The sequence below is a fragment of the Engystomops pustulosus genome, chromosome 7, assembly GCF_040894005.1.
Source record: "Engystomops pustulosus chromosome 7, aEngPut4.maternal, whole genome shotgun sequence".
In the NCBI taxonomy this organism is placed as follows: domain Eukaryota; kingdom Metazoa; phylum Chordata; class Amphibia; order Anura; family Leptodactylidae; genus Engystomops; species Engystomops pustulosus.
In genome coordinates, this window is record NC_092417.1 from 162,199,873 (window position 1) to 162,216,469 (window position 16,597).

The window sequence follows — 16,597 nt, forward strand, 5'->3', positions numbered from 1 at the left end:
TGAGCAATCGCTCAGGGGAGGCCAGGGAAGATGCATTATGGCTGCATCCGTCCCCCATAGGCTACAATGGCCTCTGCTGAGAGTAAATGCTGAGCAGGATGAAATAATTTAGCTTGAAAAAAATCAAAAAGACAAAGCATGAACCAAGTCTAAGTGGTAGATTATCCATCAAAGAAAGCAAAGAGTTGAGGTTGGAGAAGGTGGTGAAATATTCTCTTAAAGTATTTTAGTAAATATAAGAAATGAAAATTTGTTACTGACCGATTTTTCTTTCTCTACCGGCAGAAAGGACAGAAGAACATTCTACGGATTGGAATCCAGTCCATGGGATCAGTGCTTTGGGGGGATGATATCTGCACTCATGAACAACCTCAGAATCTACACACCTTGACCCGGTTTTTGTACGCCCTCCGAGGGCTCTTACGATCCTCGCTATCCGTCTGTGTCATCACAATCCCTGCACATCTCTTCCAGGTGAGACCAGTTTTCATAGGTGGTGTCGTCATCAATAGAAACTTCTGGAACTGCTTCCATGAAACCATAATGAAGCCCCCCCCCCCCCCCCCCCGAGATTACACTTTAGTTTATTTTATGGAAAATCTGTTCTTTCACTCAAAGTTTTTGTCAATTTTCTACAGTTTGTACCTTTTTAAAATTGAAACCATATTCACACGGCTGAATTCATTTTTTTTTTAAAATCAGGTAATTTCCATAACGTCCCCCATGACGGCCCACTAGGAGGATGACCCTTGACCTCTGTAGGGACAGGAAGCAGAGAGGTTAAAAGGCTCCCCCCCTCATCCTCCCGCCAGTGTCTTCCTGTCCCTACAGGGATCAGGTCAAGAGAGGGTCTCTCTCCTCCTAGGGGGGGGGGGGGGACGTTTTAAAAAAAAAAAAAAAAAAAAAAAAAACGGAGAAGGATCTCCTTACCTATTTCTTTCCTGGGGTTACGCCGACTGCGGTCCAAGTTCCCCTCCGGACAGTCCTCGGTTAGCCCGGCGGCTGCGGGCTCTCCCTGGACGGGAAACTTCGTCCGGCTGGCGTCCTCTCCGGCGGGCTGGTCCGCCAGACTCTCGCGCGGACGCAGGGAACTACGTTTCCCAGAATTCCTCCTGGCCGATGACGACTTCCGCTCGCGACCGGAAGTGACCGCGGCGCCACGCGCAGAACGCGGAGGAGGCCACCGGCAGGGGGATGGGCTCCCCATGAAGGTATTTAAATCCTCAAAAGCGGGTAGTCAGTTGGTCTGAGGTCTATGTTTCGTTTTGCTTGGCTGGCCGTCCCAGACATCATAATGGCTGATGAGGCAGACTTGGGCCTACTCCACCCCCCGGTGCACGTGAGTGGTGCTGTATGGCAACATATACAATTGTTTTTTGCTGTGATCTCCAAGTCATTATCCCCTTGCCTTCCTTCCCTAGGAGCAAGTTTCTAAGGGGAAAGGCAAGGAAGAGAAATCAGGGAAGTCTGATAAGAGTAGAGAAAAACCTGAAAAAAGCAGGATTCCGGTTAAGAAATGCAGTATGTGCTTCCGTACCCTACTAGAAGGCTATAAGAAGCCGATCTGCAAAGCCTGCATTGAAGAATTTATGCGGGAGGAGAAGACGTCTTTTATGGACGAGCTTAAGTCCTTTATAGACGAGAAAGTGGGTTCTTCGGTGGCGGCGGCAACGCAGGGAGCCCCCCCACGTAAGAAAGCTCGGATAGTATCAGCGTCCTCCTCAGAGGAAGAAGAGGGGTGCATTTCAGACTCTCCTTCCTGCTCTCTGACGGGAGACCAGGATCACCAGGATCATGAGCAGGCAACAAGCTCCCGCTACTTGTTCCAAAATGATGACCTGGATGATCTTCTGAAAGCTATGCGGGATACATTGAACCTGGAGGACGAGGAGCCCCCTCTTTCTCGTGAAGATGAATTATTCGGGGGACTTAAAGCCAGGAAACAGCGTGTTTTTCCCCTTAACGATACCCTTAGGGGACTAATCAGTCAGGAATGGAGAGACCCTGAGAGGAAGATCGCGGTCTCTAAGAATTTTAGGAAACGCTTAGTCTTCGACCCTGAAGAGTCAAAGGATTGGGACTCGTTTCCCAAAGTTGATGTACAGGTTTCCAAGGTCTCTAGGAAGATGGACCTGCCCTTCGAAGATTCGGCTCAGTTAAGAGACCCGATGGACAGGAAATCTGAAGCCCTTTTAAAGAAAGCATGGGAAACCTCCATGCTAAGTCTAAAATCAAACTTAGGAGCCACCTCGGTGGCGAGAACATTATACTTCTGGCTGGGGAAATTAGAGTCCCATATCCGGGAGGGTACTCCCAGAGAAGACTTACTGGAAAGTATACCATTGCTAAGATCAGCTACTGCCTTCCTTGCTGACGCATCTGCCGAAGGAATAAGGTTTGCTGCAAAAGAAGGAGCTCTTACCAATGCCACCAGGAGGGCCTTATGGCTAAAGCAGTGGAGCGGGGACATCCGCTCTAAATCCAAATTGTGCAGCATTCCTTTCTCCGGGGACTTCGTGTTCGGACCTGAATTGGACGCTATTCTTGAAAAGGCGTCTGACAAAAAAAGGGGATTTCCGGAGTCCAAAACAATTCACAAGAAACCTTCCTTTCGTCCTTTTAGGAACACCGGAGAGACTTACCGTGGCAAGGGTAAGCAAGGACGATGGAGTTATCCCAAAGGAGGCAGGGGAAGGGGGTTCCTTTTCTCTAACCTCCCAGAGGGTCCAGGAAACAAGAAACAATGACGCCAGAGTGGGGGGGCGTCTCCTGGGATTCCTATCCCAGTGGACAAAAGTCACCTCGAATCCCTGGGTACTGTCTATCTTGGAATCAGGCTACAGGATAGAATTCTCATCACCCCCCCCTTCTCCAAGGTTTGTCGCTCCCTTACCATCTCTCTCTCTTTCTACACATTCCTTCATTTGGCAGGAAGTTTTCCATCTAATCCACATGGGAGTGGTGGTGCCGGTCCCTCAAGAACAAGAAAAATTGGGATTCTACTCCCCGTTGTTCCTCGTCAAAAAACCAGATGGATCAAACCGCCTAATTATCAACTTGAAAGAGCTGAACCGCTTCATCGTTTACAGAAGATTTCGCATGGAGTCGGTAAGAACAGCTACCCATCTTATTCACACAGACTCCTACATGTGTACACTAGATCTAAGGGATGCATACTATCATGTACCTATCCACCCCTCATCTCAGAGATTCCTAAGATTCTCGGTTCTCTCTCCCGGGGGTTCTGTCTTACACTTTCAGTTCCGTGCACTTCCATTCGGTATCTCTTCAGCTCCAAGAGTCTTTACCAAGATTATGGTGGAGGTGGTAGCCTTTTTAAGACTACAAGGCATATCAATCATCCCTTACCTAGACGACTTGCTAATTATAGGGAAAGACAAACAAAACCTAATTTTGGCAAGAGAGTCTTCCCTAAGAATCTTAACAGAGTTGGGGTGGTTAATCAACCTGAAAAAATCAAGTTTAGTACCCTCCACTCGGAAAACCTTTTTAGGGATCATTCTAGACTCAACTCATCAAATGTCTTTTCTTCCTCAGGAGAAAATATCCAACATAATGCATCAGATGCGTTCATTCAGACGGAAGGACTCTGTACCAGTCAGACAGGCGATGAGGATCCTGGGGCTCCTCACAGCATGCCTACCTGCGGTCGCCTGGAGTCAGAGCCATACTCGGATTCTTCAGAATTGGATCCTAACTTTCTGGAACAGGAAGTCTTCAGGTCTAGACAAGAAGATCCGGATTCCTTCCTTCGTAAAGAGGGACCTACTGTGGTGGACAGAAGTAAGGAACCTAGAGAAAGGGGTATGTTGGCACCACCTCCCAACCATCACCATAGTGACGGATGCAAGCAGCTCAGGCTGGGGAGCAATCTTTCCTTCCCACTACGAGCAGGGGTCCTGGACTCTAGCCCAAGCAGGAAACAGCTCAAACTACAGGGAGTTAAGAGCAGTCTGGGAAGCGCTAAGATCGAACACGGCCTATCTGAGGAATCATCATATCCACATTCTCTCGGACAACGTCTCGACAGTGTCCTATTTAAGGAGACAAGGGGGTACAAGATCCCCAGTATTATCGAGTCTGGCTCGTACCATCTTCCAGTGGGCAGAAGAAAATATCTTTTCCATCTCAGCCACTCATTTGAAGGGATCCCTAAACAGAGAAGCGGATTATCTCAGCAGGAGGGAGATCCTACCGAACGAATGGTGTCTCAACCAGGAGATCTTCCTACACCTAACCAGCATCTGGGGCATGCCCCAAATAGACCTATTCGCCACGAGGGAGAATTCAAAATGCCAACAATACTTTTCTCTGGAGGCCGGCGAGTCCAGAGACCACTTGGACGCGTTCAGCCATCGTTGGAGCGGAAGTCTCATGTATGCCTTTCCCCCAATTCCCCTAATCGCGAGAGTACTCAGAAAAATTTTGCTCGACCGGTCAAGGGTGATCCTGATCTGCCCAAATTGGCCAAAAAGAAACTGGTACCCACTGTTGAGGTCCCTATCTGTCCAGCAACCTTTTATTCTACCGGTTCAGAAGGACCTTCTATTTCAAGGACCGATTTTCCATCCCGATCCAGGAAGACTCCGTCTGGCGGCATGGATCCTGAGTTCGAGTTCCTAAGGTCCCAAGGTCTCTCTCGGGCTGTAATAACTACTTTGAAGGCAAGTAGAAAAAAGGTTACTTTCGCCATATATCATAAGATATGGAAAAAGTTTGTGACCTTCTGTGGGGCTAATCCCCCCTCTCAGTCTAACCCAAATATTTTACAGGTACTAGACTTCCTGCAAAAAGGACTAGAAATTGGACTCTCTACCAGCACTCTGAAAGTCCAAATTTCGGCTTTGAGCGCATTTTTCGACCATCCCCTGGCGGACCACAGGTGGGTCAAAAGATTTATTGCAGCTGCAAATAGAATTAGGCCTCAGATTCTGAAGCGGGTTCCCTCCTGGGATCTCTCCCTGGTTCTGGATGCTCTCTCCAGACCTCCCTTCGAGCCTTTAAAGGACGCTAGTATAAAAAACTTAACTTTAAAGACTTCCTTATTAGTAGCCGTGACTTCGGCTAGAAGGTTGGGGGAACTCCAAGCCATTTCTATTAGAGAACCATATATGTGTATTCTCCCTGACAGGATAACTCTGACTCTGGACCCAAGCTTTGTTCCAAAAGTGGCGTCTAGGTTTCACAAGATTCAAGAAATAATCCTTCCATCATTCTACGGGAATCCTTCTTCAAGCAAGGAATTGGAGTGGCATTCCCTGGATGTAAGACGTTCGGTCTTAGAGTACTTGAAGGTTACAAAATCCTGGCGCAAAGATCACAATCTCTTTGTTCAGTTTCAGGGGAAGAACAAAGGGGTAAAGGCATCCAAAACCACGATCGCCAGATGGTTAAAGACTGCCATAGCCTCTTGTTACACAGAACAAGGGAAGGAAGTTCCTCCTAATCTTAAAGCCCATTCCACCAGAGCCATATCCGCCTCCTGGGCAGAGAAGAGGGGCGCTTCTCTTGAACAAATCTGCAGAGCTGCCACCTGGGCTTCTTCATCCACCTTTGCAAAACATTATCGGTTGGACTTACCTAACTCACAGGATCTCGCCTTCGGTCAGAAGGTTCTCCAGGCTGTGGTCCCACCCTAACTCTACTAATTTTGTAGATCTCCTAGTGGGCCGTCATGGGGGACGTTATGGAAATTGTGAATTAGACTCACCGGTAATTCGGTTTCCATCTAGTCCTCCATGACGGCCTATATATTTTCCCTCCCATGTTTTCTTACACTCTGTTGTTAATTTCTGTATGTGATGACAAAACATGCAGAATAAAATTACGTTGTATCTTCCACCGGTGTAGTTATTTGGTAGACACTGGCGGGAGGATGAGGGGGGGAGCCTTTTAACCTCTCTGCTTCCTGTCCCTACAGAGGTCAAGGGTCATCCTCCTAGTGGGCCGTCATGGAGGACTAGATGGAAACCGAATTACCGGTGAGTCTAATTCACAATTTTTATTAACCACCAACTTCGTTTTCCATTTTCATAACAGAAAATTACAAACGTAACATGAACCATACAGATCACAATTTACATACAATACTGATAACAATAACCCTCCCATCCCTCCCCTTCCCCTCCCTCCCAAGCAAGTGAAGCAGTGCAGCGGTGTATATTTTATCAGTGTTCCTTATACCGGGAATTTTATACGTTCCCGGCCCCAACTCATAGGGCCCATACCGGGCCGACCTGCAGATCGGCATGTACCCATAAGGGCACCAGAAGCGCTAATAGGACCCTTGTGCGCATAAGGTTCGTTTTTCTCTCCAGAGGTCTATATATGGATCAGGTCATCTCTAAGCAAAGCTCCTGATGGCAAACCAGGAGTAGAGATCCAGTTACCCCAAACAGCATCAAACTTCTTAAGTACCCCTCTTTTTTTGTATACTGCTCTCTCCAGTCTAATATAATTGTTTACTCTTGTACAGAATTCTGTAATGGTAGGGACAGTGGGTTGAATCCAGTGTGATGCAATAAGTTTGCGGGCTTGGTATAGTAGTCTTGCAACAGTTAATGTCAGTGCGTTACCTTCACATGAATCCTCCAGCCACCCTAGGATGCATGTAATTGGGGAGCCCTGGAGAGTTATTGAACATACCCTCCTTACTATTTCTAATACTTCATTCCAGAATGGCCCAATTTTGACACAACTCCAAAACATGTGCATTATATCTGCCCCTTCCACCCCACATTTGGGGCACTTCGATGTATCCCATGCCCCTATTTTCTCCAGTACAACCGGTGACTTATATGCTCTATGGATCAGCAGGAGCTGCGAGTATCTATGCATCTCTGAGAGAGATAATTGGGGTGTCATTTCTAGGATATTGTTCCATTGTTCCTCAGATATTGGTCCCACATCTGTTTCCCATTTGTTTTTCACTGATAATGGAGACTTCTCCAATTGTTTACTAAGTAGTAGATTGTACATACTTGAGATGAGCCCTTTTGTGCTCTTAGCCTGCCCCAATATTCCTAGCACAGGAAAGGATCCCACTTCTCTAACCTCATCTTTAAATTGAGTAGACCATGCGTGCCTCAATTGTAGATATTGATAAAAGGAACGATGAGGGATATTATATTGTTCTTGCAGTTGGTCAAATTGTTTAAGTCTCCCACCTTCTATTATCTTGTCCACTGTCACTACTCCTGCCGTCAACCACGTGTCAATTTCGTTAAGTTTTTGGAGTTCTGGAAAATGGGCATTGTGCCATATTGGGGTATGTTTGGTCCAACCCGAAAATCCTACACACGACTTCCCTCTGTCCCATACTTTGTATAATAGTTGAACTGTCGGAGCGTCTTTCCACTGTTTGTGTCCATCTAAGATTTCTAGGAGATGTATTGGAAGTTTCCATGGTGAACCCTCTATTATCAATTTACCTGCCGATCCTAATTGTTCTTCCCTGTCCCAGCCCTTCATGTGTTGTATTTGTGAGGCCAAGTAATAAATCCAGGCGTTGGGGAGTGCTAAACCGCCCTCTTCTTTTCCTCTTTGTAGGGTTTCTAGCCTTATTCTCGCCTGTTTTCCCTTCCAAAGTAGTGTTCTAAATATTCTGTCTAACTTTCTAAAGTACAAAAGGGGTATCCATATCGGCGCATTGTGTAGTAGATATAGCCATTGTGGCATTAGTATCATTTTTATAAGGTTACAACGACCTATTAAGGATAAGGGTAGTTTATTCCATGCGGAGGCCTTGGCTCCTGTGCGCTCTAGGAGCGGCTGAATATTGAGATGTAAATAATCTTGTGGTCTCCTAGATACTATCACGCCCAGGTATTTGAATGACTGCACAGATTGAATACATGTCTCTTCCAATCTTATTGGTTCAGGCAAGGGGTCAACTGGCAGAATCACAGATTTATCCCAATTTATTTTGAGCCCTGACTTCTGACCAAAGGAACTAATTATATTCATAACTGGATTTAGAGAAGACTCCACATCTCCCAAATAGATAAGCATATCGTCTGCATATAGAGACACCCTTTCTTCCAATCTCCCTCTACGAAATCCAACAATATTAGGATCCTGTCTAATAAGACTTGCTAGTGGCTCAATAGCCAAGGCAAAAAGGAGGGGGGACAGAGGGCATCCTTGTCTAGTGCCTCTCCCCAGGTAAAATTCCTGAGAGATGTTACCATTTGCTCTCACTCGAGCCTTGGGGGAGGAGTATAGTAGTTTGGTGTATGCCGTAAATCTGGGTCCAAAACCCATCTTGTGCATCACCATCCATAGGTATCTCCACTCGACGCTGTCAAATGCTTTGGCAGCGTCGAGTGAGAGAATTGCCCTTGCCCCGTCCCCCTTCTCTGATAATTGTAGATTTAGAAAAAGTCGGCGAAGATTAATGGAAGTTGATCTTTCCGGCATAAATCCAGTCTGGTCTGGATGTATAACCTCCGAGATTACTTGGTTCAAGCGCAAGGCTAGGACCTTGGCAAATATTTTAACATCCACCGGGAGGAGGGAGATGGGTCTGTATGATTCGGGTCTGGCGGGGTCCTTCCCTGGTTTGGGGATCACTACAATTACTGCTTCTAGCATAGAGTTAGGTAACCGCCCTTGACTGTATGCTTTCTCCAGAGTGGTCAACAGCCTAGGTAGTAGAATGTCCTTATGGGATTTGTAAAGTTCTGCCGGGAGCCCATCCAACCCTGGGGCCTTTTCATTCTGCATTGTACTTAAGGCTAGTTCTAGTTCCTCCAATGTTATTGGCGAGTCTAGAATTCCCCCAGTCTCTTCTGAGAGGGCTTTTACAGGTAGGGACTCACCGTACCCCATCATATCTTCCCACGTGTCTGAAATGGTGGAAGTGTATAAACCTCTGTAATATTCCTGTAGAGTCTCTAAAATGTCTCTATCTTCAGTCACTTTTACTCCGTCTTCTCTAATTAAATAAGGGATGTGGGATCTTCCCCCTTGTGCGTGTACTATTGTAGCCAATAGATGTCCTGCCGATTCGCCTGCCTCAAAATATTTTTGTTTCATAAAGTACCTTTTATTAGCAGCGTAACTCAGTATGTGGTCTGCGTACAGGGATTGTGCCTCTACCCATTCTCTGTGATGTCTTTCTGTTGGGTTCACTACGTATTTGCCCTCTGTTTCTTGCACCCTAGTCCGTAAGGCGATAGTTAGGGCCTTAGACTTGGACTTATGTCTATTGATAGCCTGATGCAAGGATCCCCTAATGTGCGCTTTCATGGAATCCCAGTTAGCCAAAATTGGGACCGTGCCATCATTGGTTATAAAATATTGTTGTAGCGCATCCGGTATGATTCCCCCCACTATTTGCAGCCAGTACGGGTTGACTTTCCAGAACCCCCCCTTAAGTCCACTTCCGGATTTCAAAAGCAGAGATACAAGTAATGGGGAGTGGTCCGAAATACTCCGAGCCAAGTATGTTACCTCCGTTACATATGTCAAAAGGGATTCTGAGCCCAAAGCTAAGTCGATTCTGGAGAGTGACCTGTGAGAGGCAGAGTAACAGGAATATTGTTTAACTCCTGGGTTTCGGTATCTCCATATATCGCACAACCCAACCTCCTCTGTTAAGCGGCCCAGTATTGTTGGAGGTGCTGATTCCGCGATGCTGCCAGTATGGAATTTGTCCCAGAAGGGATTAAGATAATTATTGAAGTCCCCAACAATTAATACTGGCATCACCGGAGAGCCAGCCACAAAGGTCAATACTTTCTTGAAAACCACGCTGTTATAAGGGGGGGGAATATATATTGCAGCAATAATACACTGTACACCATACACGGAGCATTGCAAACAGATAAATCGGCCCTCACTGTCAATCATTTGTCTATGACATATAAATGGGATATCTCTGTGTACCAAAACACTGACCCCTCGTGCATGAGTGGAGTATACAGAGTGGTATTGGTGTCCCACCCATGATCTGTTGAGGAGAGAAACATGCTCCTTAATTAGGTGTGTCTCAGACAAACATAGTATAGCAGGTTGAAAACTTCTGAGAGTTCTGAAAATAGCATACCTCTTGTTCGCATCCCCTGTGCCTCTCACATTCCATGCCAACACATTGATTTTAGCCATTATCAAACACCTGGGTGTATATTGTGTCCCTGATATCCATTACTATGCCGCTTTTTGCACTGCTTCCTGACTTGCTTCCCTCCCCCCACCCCCTATCCCAACTACTTAAGAACTCAAAATACTGTATCTGTAAAACAGAAAAAACCAACAGACATTGACAACATCGACAGTTCCCACTTGTAGTGGGATCTGGGGCCTGAGCGTCTCCCATCTCTCTCCATCTCATAACCCTCTAGTTGTTGTGCAAAATATTCAATACAGTCCCGCATCTATCAGCATATAAACGTTCATTCTGGCCTTCTTTACTGTTTGGTTGCATACTCATCTGCTCCAGATGATAGAAATGGTCAGTCCTCCATGGCATTACGACGCTCCTCCCGGATCTGTCTTCTATGTATGTCTAGCCAGTCCATGGCATCCTTAGGCATATCGAAGAAATGTGTCTCACCCAGAGCTACCACACGTAGTCGCGCAGGATATAGCATGGAGTAGACAGCATTCATTTCTCTCAATTTGCGCTTCACTTCTGTAAATTGCGCTCTCTTCTTCTGTACTTCTACTGAAAAGTCAGGATATATGGAGATTCTCTTCCCGTCTATAGTGATGTCTTTCAGTTCCCTGGCTCTGCGCAGAATAGTGTCTCTATCTTTAAAATGAAGGAGTTTCATCAGGATAGGTCTTGGTGGTGCCCCTGGCGGTAGAGGCCTAGTTGGGACCCTGTGAGCGCGTTCAATTGCGAAGAATGGAGACAGTGTATCAGTCCCACAGGTTTCTTTCAGCCATGTCTCAAAGAAGTCTGCTGCATTTCTTCCCTCTGTCTTTTCCGGGACTCCCACGATCCTAATATTATTTCGGCGGAGTCTGTTCTCTAGGTCATCCGCTTTAGATATAAGCATTTGTGTGGTAGTAACGACTCTCCGCATATCTCTCATTATAGGAGGGAATTGGTCCTCCACTTTGCTGACCCTATCTTCCACCTCCTTCACTCTTTCATTCACTTTATGCAGGTCCTGCCTCACCAGCACCACCTCATCTGTAAGGCATCCAAGTTGCTTAGTCAGGTCGTTTTTGCAGGCTGTGACGGCAACTAGGACATCTCTCAGGGTAGGTTCTGCACCAGAGTCTCTCACCTCCTCAGCGTTTGTCTCCTGGTAGTCAGCCTCTGAACCACTCTCTGTTCTTTCCTCCAGCCCCACTGGCTCCATCATACCTTCCTCCTCAGAGACCGCGGCCATCTTGGCCTCGTGCTGTGTCGAGGTAGGGCCTTCCTGGGTCTCTCCTGAGTGCACCTCAGCCCGAACCAGCTTATCAGCAGGTGAGTTGTTCTGCCCGGGGCTGTCTCTGGCAAATACTTCCAGGCGCGCCGCAATGTCCGAGAGTCTATCTTTCGCGCGGCGGCCCGCGGCCACGTTTCCTGCCACGCTGCCTCGGCCCGTTTTGTCTTTGCGTGTACCGCACCTAGTCATCTCTGCGCTCGGTCGGTTTCGTGGCTGGTTCGGTAGTGGAGGATGTCTTTCCCAGCAACCAGGGTGAGTTTTTAGTCCTTTCATAGGCCAGATATGCAGGATATTAGCAGGTTATGAGCGGGAGACTCTCTCACACGCGTCTGCTCACATCAACGCGCAAGCCACGCCCCTCCTGAATTCATTTTTAATGAAGAAAATTAAGTGTTCGCCAAACACCAATAAAAGTCAGGTGGGACAATTGTTGTCTTGACTCCAAACCACTGAATTTTGAGAATACAAGGACCAGAACCATTGAATTTTGAGAGCACAAAGATCAGGAATTTCAGACCACACTCAACCATCAATGAACCTTTAGAGAAAAATTAGAAGAGACTGTAGAGCAGACCCTGAATTTTAGTTTGACGTTGAGACTAGTTTGTTTATGATCGTCAATTTTTTGGACCATGCTGGGTAGTCCTCTGGCCAAGTTCACCACTAGCAGTTCTTTTAGGTGATATAAGATCACAGGAGTAGCAAACCCCCAAAATTTTGTTTTATTCCATCTTACGCCATCTGTAAATTAGCTGCCAAATGTCCACTGGGCGTTGCTTTGCCAGGAAAGTGTCTTGACTTGGAACTGCTCCCAATTTTCTCTCCTGTCACGTTACTGGTTGACACCTGCGCCATATCGGGAACGCATAGCACAGGCTTGTGTGCGACAAATTATGTATTTGCAAGGGTTACCTCATAACTTTTTAAAATTATGTTGATTAGGCAAAGAGAAAACTTCCTGTTTGACAGGAAGTAAATGTCATCCATAAACATGGACCCTGGAGTGTATGAAATTTTGGGGCCTTCTACAGGTCCAATTTTATTAATGAACTGCTTTTAATTGCATGGTTGTAGCACCTTTGTGGGGCCTTCAAAGGTCCTGGAAGGACTCTTGTTTACATGTGTATCATGAGTCGGCACAAATATGAGGATTTCAGGGAAGGATACCTTTCTTTATTGTCTCTACAGGTACGTTTTAAACTTGGTGGGTGGTATGGAAGTCTTGGCCCGAGGCTTCCACCCAAATTGCTCACCCAAATTTTTACTGATGACACAATTCCTATTGAAATGATTGATATGGGCATGGCATTCATCCAGGAGGAGGACTTTCTTGTCCTATACCAACATTTCGAAAGTGAAAGATGTGGACCGCACATCCACATATTATACAATAAGAACTTGAGGTTCTTGAAATTGCATCAGCTCACTAACCACTTTACGGTGACCTTGTTTTTGTCGATCCCTTTTGCTAGTGGGTTCGACATCACATGGTGTCCATTGTCGCTGCAACATAGCATATCCATACTACCTCCCTATGCCTCTGGCCCCAGGTCCCCACCAGCACTGCATTGCAGAAACGGCCATGTGATGCCACATCCACTGCATAGGGAACCCACTAAAACCAGGTCAGCGTGAAATGGTTACTGGGTTTTATTTAAGTAGATCATAAAGTAACTAAAAACCCCAAGTTCGATTTGTTCATGTAGTCTAGTGGCGGTAGATCACTGTATAATGTGTGTATGTATGGTCCCCTATATAAGTGCCGATGCTTTGCATGTCCCTTTAAAGGACATCTACCAGCAGGATGAAGGATTGTAAATCAAGCACACTGACATACTGGTGTTTGCCCCCTCTGGCAGGGTCCACTCTTCTTTTAGCTTCTAATGCCCTTGTTTTTGTTTTTTTTTCTTACAAAATAGGGCTTTTAAAATTATGCAAATGAGTCTTAGGCTCTATAGGTGTCAATGGAGACAGAGCCTGCATAATTTTAAAGTCTTTTTTTTTTTCTTAAAAGCAAAGGCATAAGAAGCTAAAAGAAGAGCAGTGCCTCCAGAAACAACAGCCCATTATCTTTTTGCTTCTAATAGCTTAGTTTTTGACAAAAATGTCTTTTAAAATTATGTAAATGAGGCTCTGTGTCACAGCAGCCTTTTTTTTGCCTGGTCGTCTGTTAATTATTTATACCCCCTTTCAGGGAGGGGAATGGGAGACGGGCAGAAACAGCAAATGAATAATTAGCACAACGGTGTCAGAAGGGGCTCCTATGATTTGGACTGGAGCCCCTGAGGCTCATTTGCATGATTTTAAAAGGCATTTTTCTGAAAAACTAAACTATTAAAAGCAAAAAGAAGTACGGATCCTGTTTCGGGAGACACACACCAGCATGTAAGTGTACTTGTTTTACAAGCACTACATCCATGTCGTAGAATCCCTTTAAGAAACCTGTTTCTTGCCTTAGGAGCTTACGTTTGAGAGATGCATGTAATAATCACATTACTGTTTTGTGATGCCTGCCAGTCATTCCTTTTTGCTTCCTATGTGTCTTTCCGAACAATGTCTATCACATGGCCACTCAATACCCCGGCGTTGGCCGTCATGTGTTTGACACACAAAGATGTTGTATTGTGTTTGATGGAATGAATTTCTGCTTTATTTGTCTGGGGTTTGAGATGTATATTATTGTGAGAGGGTCTGAAAGTGCTTCTCCTTACATCCTATCCTGTAGGGGAGCGTTTTAGCCCTGACCTAGATAACCCTTCTGTCTGAGAGTGCTTTTCTTAGCCGGGGCTGTCAATTACGCCGGAGTGTGTGATAACATTTAGATCTGTTTCCACACAGATTTTTCGGCTCAGCTTTTATACCATACTGTACGACAGCGTGTGGTTGTATTTTTTGCAAGTAAATCACTTTTTATTAGAATTTTGCATTATTATATAAATATTATTTAAAGGGAGTGTCAGCTCCTGGGTCACCTGTAAACTAAACATATGACCTTTAAGGTGACATCATAGAGAAAATTTGTGGCTTGAATGCAGTGAAAATGTGTAAATTAGCATTTTTGTGAAAAATGGGCGTGGTACTCTCTCTTTTACAAAGTTTTAGCACCTACCCCTTCTGACTGAACCTTGAAAGACAACACCATTAAAATGAATTTTAAAAATCACCTCTTATTGCAGCTATAGATGAGCGGCCCTGATGTTCAAGTTTGGTTTGGCTGCCTAACCGGACATATTCAAGGAAAATAAGTAGTTAATAAGTAGATGACTAGTAGAGATGAGCTGACCCAATGTTCAAGTTAGTGTTCAGCCACCTGACCGGAACATATTGCCGGCTGAACAGCAAAATGGGTTATTGGACTCCCCTAACAACTAGCCATGGCTATGAAGACCAGTGTACCCTTGGCCAATTATAGCCATGGGTGGTTGTTAGGGGCGTCCATTTGCCGGATCAGCAATATGCCCGGGTCAGGCAGCTGAACTTGAACTGGTCCTCTCATTTCTAATTGCCATCTATTTATTAAGTACTTATTTTCCCTCTATATTGTGGAACAACTTTTCCTGATTACCCCGCCCATACACAGTGATTGATTGTGAGGGTCTAGATTACTCCGCCCACATACAGTGATTGACAGGGAGAGTCCTGATTACCCCGCCCACATACAGTCTATGGCAATGAGAGTCCGGATTACCTCACCCACACACAGTGATTGGCAGTAAGTCCTGGTTACCCTGCCCACCCACACAGTGATTTGATGGGGAGAGTCCTGATTACCCCGACCTCACACAGTGATTGACAGCGAGAGTCCTGATTACCCCACCCAAATACAGTGATTGATAGTGAAGGTCCCCATTACTCCAACCAAACATAGTGATTGGCAGTGAGAATCCTGATTACCCCACCCACACACAGTTATTGATAGTGAGAGTCCTGATTACCCCGCCCACACACAGTTATTGATAGTGAGAGTCTAGATTACCCCACCCACACACAGTGATTGACAGTGAGAGTCCTGATTACTCCACCCACACACAGTGATTGACAGTGAGAGTTCTGATTACTCCACCCACACACAGTGATTGACAGTGAGAGTCCTGATTACCCCACCCACACACAGTGATTGACAGTGAGAGTCCTGATGATTCCACCCAAATACAGTGATTGATAGTGAAGGTCCCCATTACTCCAACCAAACATAGTGATTGGCAGTGAGAATCCTGATTACCCCACCCACACACAGTTATTGATAGTGAGAGTCCTGATTACCCCACCCAAATACAGTGATTGATAGTGAAGGTCCCCATTACTCCAACCAAACATAGTGATTGGCAGTGAGAATCCTGATTACCCCACCCACACACAGTTATTGATAGTGAGAGTCCTGATTACCCCGCCCACACACAGTTATTGATAGTGAGAGTCCTGATTACCCCACCCAAATACAGTGATTGATAGTGAAGGTCCCCATTACTCCAACCAAACACAGTGATTGGCAGTGAGAATCCTGATTACCCCACCCACACACAGTTATTGATAGTGAAGGTCCTGATTACCCCGCCCCCACACAGGCACCATAGTACCAACACTTGCCCAATAAGGTATATTCTTACGACTTCTCTAAAATCATGTCCCGCCGCCAAGGGGGGAAGGTGGGGGGTTCAATATAACACATCTAGACTAGAATATGCGTTTAGTTTCTGCATTTGCTGCTGACACTCCCAGCCAGAATATAACGTCAGTAGTCGCCCATCACTTTCCTCTACAATTGATTACGTGTATTCTATCGTCTTTTAACGGGAACTATTTTGGAACCATTTGGGACAGGTAAGGTGTCACTCCCCATCACTTCTCTAATGGAGAGTGGATTTCTACAGTCTACACGGAGGAGAAGCCAGTAGTTAAATTTTTAACAAGCTCCGGAAGCGCAGCGCTAGTGAGTAAAATGCCATTAGGACGCGGGAGAAGCGGCGGGCTCTGTATCCCCTGCATTACCGCGTTCCCAGAGCCCTGCTGTGTGCTTGTTCTTGCTTTCCTAGAAGCCTGTTAGAGAACCTCTGAGAGCATGTGTACAGCCCTGGATGTTAATAGATAATTGGGAAAGATGGCAGGATGGGGGGGGGGGGGGGTGGCAGGAGAACATGTGGTCTCAGGCTCCAGCACTCCACAGACCTTTATACTGGAATAACAGCAGATGC

At 45.9% G+C, this 16,597-nt stretch overlaps 1 protein-coding gene across 5 annotated transcripts in view; it reads left to right on the forward strand.

Annotated features, from left to right (window-relative positions):
- Positions 1-16,597, forward strand: part of ELP4 (elongator acetyltransferase complex subunit 4) — a 202,630-nt gene that overhangs the window by 81,594 nt on the left and 104,439 nt on the right. For 4 of the 5 annotated variants that reach the window (XM_072118582.1, XM_072118580.1, XM_072118578.1 and 1 more), the window contains one exon: positions 282-474. In XM_072118582.1, the coding sequence (XP_071974683.1) occupies positions 282-474 (193 nt within the window). The remainder of the gene's footprint in view (positions 1-281; positions 475-16,597) is intronic. The other variant, XM_072118579.1, reaches the window with a different exon arrangement.